Below are 8,232 nucleotides of genomic sequence, written 5' to 3'. Positions count from 1 at the left end.
ATGTGGGAATAAATCAGCAGCTGTCCAAATAGAGTTTCTGTTTGCATAGGAGTGTTGTGTAATACATATTTTTTTGCCATAAAAACCATAAAGTGCATTTAATCTTTTCTGCTGGTTTAATAAAATCATAATATTTTAAATGTCATTTTTTTCAGCAAGTGCATGAAATGACTGAAATGATAAATATATAGCTTTTCTTTCTAGTAAGTTGCATTCATTAACAAAGTGTTGTAAATACTCAAATATATACAGTATTTTCTTATAGTATGGTTCAGAAGCACTCTAATATTTTCAGGTAATCGCTATGGTATTTTTTCATGTGGGAGTAAACAAGAGTTTTGTGTGTGCATAGGAATGATGTGTAATGAATAATTGTTGTGCTTCAGGAATGTGTATGGAGTGTGGAGAGCGTATCTGGAAGGCACCGTTCAGGTGACCCAGTCTCGACTCAACGTCTGCGACAACTACAAAAACGAGATTACAGATCCCGCCAAAACCGTACGCCTCTACAAAGAGCAGCAGCTGAAAAAGGTAAAACCCTCAATCCTCCATTATAAGTCTCTTGGGGTGCTTTTACACCTGCCTTGTTTAGTTCGATTGAATCGCACTAGAGTTCGTTTCCCCTTTTGGTATGGTTCGTTTGGGCAGGTGAGAATGCAGCAATCGTACTCGAGTGCGCACCAAAAGCGGACCAAATAAGCGTACCGAGACCTGCTTGAAGAGGTGGTCTCGGTACGCTTTCAAACGAACCCTGGAGCGGTTTGTTTGTGGTGAGAATATGATCCGTACTAAAACGTCATCAAATGAGTACAAAAAGTACTGCGCGTTTTGGACTAATTCAGCTGCCGTAGGCCTATGCGCAGTGCATTATGGGATATGGAGGAAAAATATTTGTTGTCAGCACTTTACCAACAGAAAGAGAGAGAGAGAGGGGAAAACATTACCTGATGAATCGTTGGTAATATTTCCGCAAGATGACCATGTCGCAGTTTAGCTAAATTAATTCACGGCTCCTACTGAAGTGACGAGTGATGCATTAAACACTGTTTTCCAGCCGCGGCCGCGCTTCATTTTCGTAATGTATAGTTTATCTAAAGCAGGGATACAATCAGCCAGCGCAGTCGTCCCTCCAGAGTAAAAGGTTTTGTTTACCTGCGGGAGTTCACTGGCATTTTCCCGCACGTGAATTCTGACCAATCAATAAGCAGTTTAGGAAATATGTTCAACAACATCTGGCCAATGAGAGATGTGGATTTTGTCAGATGACTGCATTTTGGTTCGTTTCAATTGGTTCGGATCAAAGCCAGCAGTGTGGTGTGAAAACGACCCAAAGACGGCAGAAGATGCAACAATGTAACATTTATTGCGCTTGGTCCGGACCAAATGAAGCGAACTACAGATGTGAAAGCACCCTTTATTTCATGGTCTGTTGAAATTCTTGATTCTGATTGGCTGGAGGGTGCACATTATTTCTGTTGAAACACACAGGTAGTTCCAGTCAGTTTTGATCATAGTTTGAAATAAATGCGCTTTTCCCGGACGTTTACAATTACCCTAGCAACACGCATGCGCTGCACAGGAAACTGAAGAGGACTGTTAATGGCAGACAGGAATCCACAAAATTAGGAAAATACTCATTACACTGATCCTGCGTGTTCGGCTGATTTCTTTTGTTTTAAAGAAGATAAATAAAGCAGAATGAGTGAGGGGATTGACAGTCTTAAAACATCTATAATAATTAAAAAATAAAGCAGAATACTTTGCAGATTTTGCCCATTGCGGGTTATTTTTAGAACTAACTCCCCCGAATAACGAGGGACCACTGTATTCGGTTTCTCTAGGAACGTTCGCATGTGGATTTTATCGTCCCGTCTCTGCTTCTCTTCCCCCCCTGCAGTGCATTGAGCAGCTGGGCCGCATCCAGACCGAGCTCCAGGACTCAGTGAAGGATCTGGCCAAGTCCAAAAAGAAATACTTTGAGTTGGAGCAGATGGCGCAGGCTGTGCGCGAGAAGGCCGACATCGAGTCCAAGTAAGTGCGTCTGGTATTGCAGGTGCAAACAGTCCCAGAGGTGCCCGGCTCATAAACACACTTCAAAAGTGCTTGTCCCATTAATCGAGTCCCATTAATTAAAGAATAACCACTAGGAGAAGACGTTAGACTGCTTAAAATGATTCAGAAGACACACTTTTGCAAAAACACTGGGTTCAAGATACAACATTAAATAGATGGTAAATCTTTGTTAATTTAAAGAGACAGTTTACCCAAAATTGAAAATATTGTCATTGTTTACACATCCTTCATTTGTTCCAAACCTGTTTGAGTTTCCTTCTTTTGTTAAACAGCAAAAACGTTGGAAACCGGTAACCATCGACTTTCATTCAGTCATTCATTCATTTTCTTGTCGGCTTAGTCCCTTTATTAATCTGTGGTCGCCACAGTGGAATGAACCGCCAACTTATCCAGCACATTTTTACACAGCAGATGCCCTTCCAGCCACAAACCATCTCTGGGAAACATCCACACACACTCATTCACACACACACACACACACACACATACACTATGGACAATTCAGCTTACCCAATTCACCTGTACTGCATGTCTTTGGACTGTGGGGGAAACCGAAGCACCCGGAGGAAACCCACGCGAACGCAGGGAGAACATGCAAACTCCACACAGAAACGCCAAATGAGCCGAGGCTCAAACCAGTAACCCAGGGACCTTCTTGCTGTGAGGCGACAGCACTACCTACTGCGCCACTGTGTCGCCCCATTGACTTTCATAGTATTTGTTTTTCTTTTTGTGGAAGTCAATGGTTACAAGTTTTCATCATTCTTCAAAATATCCTAAAGGTTTGAAACACATGAGTGAGCGTAAATAATGAGTACATTTTTAAGTGATCTGTCCCTTTGAAGTGACTTTTAAGCTTACATTGATTGTTAACTCAAAAATATATATAATTTAATCATTATTTACTCATCCTCTCTACTTGTTTTCTACCTTTTTGGATTTCTTACTTTTTTGGTCACAAAAGAATGAATTTTGAAGCGTATTGGAACTTGTAGCCCTTAACTTCCGTTGTATTTGTTTTCTACTATGAAAGTTGATGGCTAGAGGTTTTGAACATTCCTCAAAATAACTTCTTTTGTGTTTAATACAAGAGGGAATCTCAAACAAATTTGGAATAGTGAGAACATGTTCATCTTTGGGTGAACTGTCACTTTAAATCCTTTTCATTTATTTGCATCGTCAAGGATGCATTTGGTAGACACTTTTATCTAAACCATTGGATTCAAGGTACACTTAAACTATTGACGCATTCTCTGGGAATCCAACCTATTCCCTGTATGATGACCTTGGCCGACTCGCTCAGGAAGGCATTTTCCATCAGAATATGCATGTCATCTTTCATGCAGAGCTTAAACAATACATCTTTGGGAACACCAAGATCACATCCAAAAAGTGATCACAATTAAATATATATAGCTTGAATGCAATTTTTTTTTTTTAAATGTATGAGTTGTAAGTTGCTGTGGATTAAAGTGTAAATGCATTTACTTCCACTATTTCTAAAGTGACTGCATTTAAGTAAACTTCATTACTTTTTAATCAGGCATTCCCTGGGAATCAAGCTCATGACATTAGAGGAAAGCTGCGGTCACGTTAGAGTTTGAGCATGCGTTATTCTGTCATGCGGCGATGCGAAAAGGGGCGGGATTAAACAAGTTTATTAGGCATTTAAAAAAGCAAGCAATTGCTCCATGTTTTAAATTCCGGTCCAGAGAGGTCATGTTTTGATCCTCAATTGGTCTCATGCTGTCAAGTGAAGCGATTTCGCAGGTCAGAGTTCACCAAGCTTGAACTTTGCACCGCAGCAACCTGGGAAACTTGACGCATGACCCCGCGTTTCCGGTCTGACACATTCGCGCGCGTATAAATGAAAGTCTATGGGAGGAAAAGCCCAGTGTGACCGCAGCTTAAGTAGTGTCGTGATTTGTGGTTCAAGCCTTCAGGAATACCTTTTCCATTAAAGATATGCATTTCAGAGTCATTAAATTTGCATTCAACGAACGCTTAATCAGTTCAAACATTCCCTGGGAATCAAGCCCATGACCTTGGAGGTGCTAATGCTGTTTATTTATTTACATATACATTAGGCATATGCTGTTAGAGGATTATTTATTTGTCCCTTAGGAAATTTGACTTGAACACAAGGGCTGTCACATACAAAATACACAATAGTCACAGAATAGTTATCTTCCAATACATCCAACATCATCATTTCACCACCAACTTGTATCCTACATTCAGGATATTCTCTGATAAGGGAGTAAAAGAATGTTTATATCTTTTTTGGTATCTTTTCCTGCATTAACTAAAAATAATATCTATAAATAATGCCTATAATAGCTTGTATTCTTCAAAATTAAAAGATGAATAGAATTGGGTCTATAGGTACAGTATGTGTGCGCCGTTGTGAGCAAGGTTTATATATTTAGAACCACCTCAGAGAATATTGGGGGTTGGCATTGTCATTTTGGGTGTTGTGGGCTGAAAAGTTTTGGAACCTCTGGTCTAAGCTATCATCTACTAATATAATATAATTGGACAGTAAAGATGGCTTCATTAAGTATGCATTTCTTTGGCTGATACTTAAGCCCACCGGTAGGGAATTCCCCACTCTTTTTAAAGCAATTTATTAGCCCCATGCAGAATTTGTTAAACGCACTCAACCATCTCTCTCCATCTTCAAGGGCCATTTGTACCCACACTGCAATTGCCATTTCAAAGCCTCTGCCAAGACCAGATTAGACGGAGAGGCGAAAGATGAGTGCAGTGGCAGGATGTTGTGAGCTCCTCGTTTACTTCTACTAATGATTTTGGCCATCGAGGGTGTCCTGCTTTGCATCACTGGCTGGAAAGCTGAATTAGAAACAGTTATTGTTCAGACACAGCGGTGGAAGAAAGTAAAGATTTTTTTTTTTTTATCTTTGCCGTGATGATAGTATATAAAATTTGACTAGATATCTTTCAAGATACTTGTATTCAGTTTAAAGTGACATCTAAAGGATGGATTGGTGGACAATAACAATTGATGGATGGATGGATGGATGGATGGATGGATGGATCGATGGATCGATGGATCGATTGATGGGAGGGAGGGAGGGAGGGGTGAGGGAGTGATGGATGGTTGGCCTTTAACAAGTGATGGATGGATGGATGGAAGGAAGGATGGATGCATGAGAGGGAGGGGCGAGGGATGGATGGCCTTTAACAAATGGTGGAGTGATGGGTATGTGGGTGGATGGATGAATGGAGGGAGGGGGGGGAGGGGGAGGTATAGATGGATGGATGGATGGCCTTTAACAAATGATGGATGGATGGATGGATGGAGAGGGAAGGAGGGGTGAGGGATGGGTGGGTGGATGGATGGATGGATGGATGGATGGATGGATGGATGGATGGATGGAAGGATGGATGCATGAGAGGGAGGGGTGAGGGATGGATGGCCTTTAACAAATGGTGGAGTGATGGGTATGTGGGTGGATGGATGAATGGAGGGTGGGAGGGAGGGGGGAGGTATAGATGGATAGATGGATAGCCTTTAACAAATGATGGATGGATGGATGGATGGAGAGGGAGGGAGGGGTGAGGGATAGATGGATGGGTGGATGGATGGATGGATGGATGGATGGATGGATGGGAGGGAGTGATTGATGGATTGATGCATGGATGGATGGATGGATGGATGGATTGATGGATTGATCGATGGATGGTCAATAACAAATGATGGATGGATGGGAGGGAGAGAGGGGGATGGATAGATGGTCAGTAGCAAATGATAGATGGATGGATGGATGGATGGATGGATGGATAGGTGGATGGGAGGGAGGGTGCGGGATTGATGGATTGATGGATGGATAGATGGATGGATGGATGGGAGGGAGGGGGATGGATGGATGGATGGATGGATTCATGGATGGATGGATGGATGGATGGTCAATGACAAATGATGGATGGATGGGGGAGGATGGAAAGATGGTCAAAAACAAATGATGAATAGATAGATGGATGGAAAAAGAGACAAAATGATGGATGATAGATGGATGGGTGGATGAATGTATGGATGAAATTAAAGATTGAATAATTGTAATTGTTGGTGAATGGGGTATATGCACGGGGACTTTACTTTAAATAAGGCCACTTGTGCACTTCCTGTGATGCCATTATAAAAGTACTGGGAAACACCCATACACACTTACATTCACACACACACACACACACACACACACACATTCATACACTGCAGACACTTTAAGTTTACTAATTTCACCTATTGCGTATCTGTTTGAACTGAGGGGAAACCGGAGCACCCAAACCAACACAGGGAGAACATGCAAACTATTTATTATGTGTAATTGTTTTTAAGATGTCAGATTTCATTGAAATAGCAAATATATATATAGTTTTAAAGTTTGTTAAAGCTGCAGTATGTAAGATCGACACCCAGTGGATGAACTAGATATTGCAGTTCAAAATCAAAACACTTTTTCACTTGGCTCATCCTCTGATGACTGTAAATGCTGGCTGCCAGATTGATGACACCAACAAAAGCGAGCATTTCTGATTATCGAACCTGTTCCGTAACAACATGCATACATTGAAGAAGCCTTCAAGTCTAAAAATTAAATACACTGCGTTTTCCACCAAGGCAACCCGGAGTGCTGAAATATAATTGGTATAAAAAAGCATTCGGATGCTGGATGGACAGTTTCAAAGGAGAATAACTGACTTTAGCAGTGTTTTTCAGATGTTTACTTAGCATATTTAGTAAATATCTGGCAACATATGGTATTTTTATGCTTTAGAAGAGTCAGAAAATTACATGCAACACCTTTAATAGCACTGGTGTATTTTCAGTGCATGTGTGTGAACATTGTTCAAAATATCTCATTTTCAGTTGTCTGTTGGCATGAGAAAGAATAAATGATTCATTTTTGTTTGTGAACTGTTCCTTTAAGATAAGAAGTCATCTGAGTGATGGCAAAGCCAGATTTCTGCCAGCTTTACAAAGCCTCTTCCTTCCTTTCACAGGTTGCCGGAATGATCCACTCTAGTTTGATTTATTATGTCTGTTTCCTCCTCGGCACCAATCTGGGAAGGTTTTGATGTGGGCTTTCATTTCTCCTACCTGTTTTCTTTCTCCATCTGATTTATAATACCTGCTCTGTGTTTTCTCAGGTCAAAGCTGGGCCTGTTCCAGTCCAGGATAAGTTTACAGAAGGCCAGTGTGAAGGTAAACAGCACCGTCTGTTTCAATGAGAGATGCTTTGCTTCTGCTGTAAAAGCATGTTTGTGTGGCTGACACATGTTGACTGTGCTGGAGGGCTTTTAAAGGGATAGTGTGACCAGATTTGAACTGCTCGTCGTGTGTATGGGTTGAAGAGCTTTAATGTCTGACTGGAATTTTCTTCAGTCGACTGTTAAGATTGCAAAATGTGTTGTTTTTGGCTTATTTTTAAACTGCAATTGAGAGTCAAGTATTGTTGTTTTGTTGTTGTTTTCTCAAGTATAATTGTTTTCAGTGTTCACTGGACCATTTACACAGAATGCGTTTTCTTAAATGATTTTAAACGGGTCGTCATTTTCACATGTCCATGTAAAGCTACCCAATCAGCCCAACATTCATTCTGTCATTAACAATCAATCTCAGTAAAGCTTAACAAAACCTAACTTTATTACTCTATTTATTAAAATAGTTTAATTATCTTCCTAACAATAACATTTGTTTTAAAGTTCTCCATGTAATTAAATATAGAGCATATATGATGAGCACTGTGACCTGGACAGACTGTTGTGCATACAGTCAGAATTATTAGCCCCCCTTTGACATTTTTTTCTCTTTTTAAATCTTTTCCAAATGATGTTTAACAGATTCAGGAAATTTTCACAGCATGTCTGATACTATTTTTTCTCCTGGAGAAAGTCCTATTTGTTTTATTTCGGCTAGAATAAAAGCAGTTTTTAATTTTTTAAAAGCCATTTTAAGGTCAAAATTATCAGCCCATTTAGGCTAAATATTTTTGATAGTCTCCAGAACAAACCATCGTTATACAATAACTTGCCTAATTACCCTAACCTGCCTAGTTGCCCTAATTACCCTAGTTAAGCCTTTAATTGTTACTTAAAGCTGTATAGAAGTGTCTTGAAAAATATCTAGTCTAATAT

At 40.3% G+C, this 8,232-nt stretch overlaps 1 protein-coding gene across 7 annotated transcripts in view; it reads left to right on the top strand.

The window, feature by feature from the left end:
• The window catches only part of fchsd2 (FCH and double SH3 domains 2), a 186,517-nt gene that overhangs the window by 109,310 nt on the left and 68,975 nt on the right, over nt 1-8,232 (top strand). For all 7 annotated transcript variants that reach the window (XR_012394170.1, XR_012394169.1, XR_012394167.1 and 4 more), the window contains exons 5-7: nt 387-531; nt 1,898-2,031; nt 7,246-7,300. Coding sequence is in view for 2 of the 7 variants with exons in the window: in XM_073930164.1 (XP_073786265.1) it covers nt 387-531; nt 1,898-2,031; nt 7,246-7,300 (334 nt within the window). In the remaining 5 variants the exon portion in view is untranslated. The remainder of the gene's footprint in view (nt 1-386; nt 532-1,897; nt 2,032-7,245; nt 7,301-8,232) is intronic.

This window comes from Danio rerio, chromosome 18, assembly GCF_049306965.1.
Source record: "Danio rerio strain Tuebingen ecotype United States chromosome 18, GRCz12tu, whole genome shotgun sequence".
NCBI classification, from domain to species: domain Eukaryota; kingdom Metazoa; phylum Chordata; class Actinopteri; order Cypriniformes; family Danionidae; genus Danio; species Danio rerio.
This window is presented reverse-complemented; position numbering and strand designations above follow the sequence as displayed.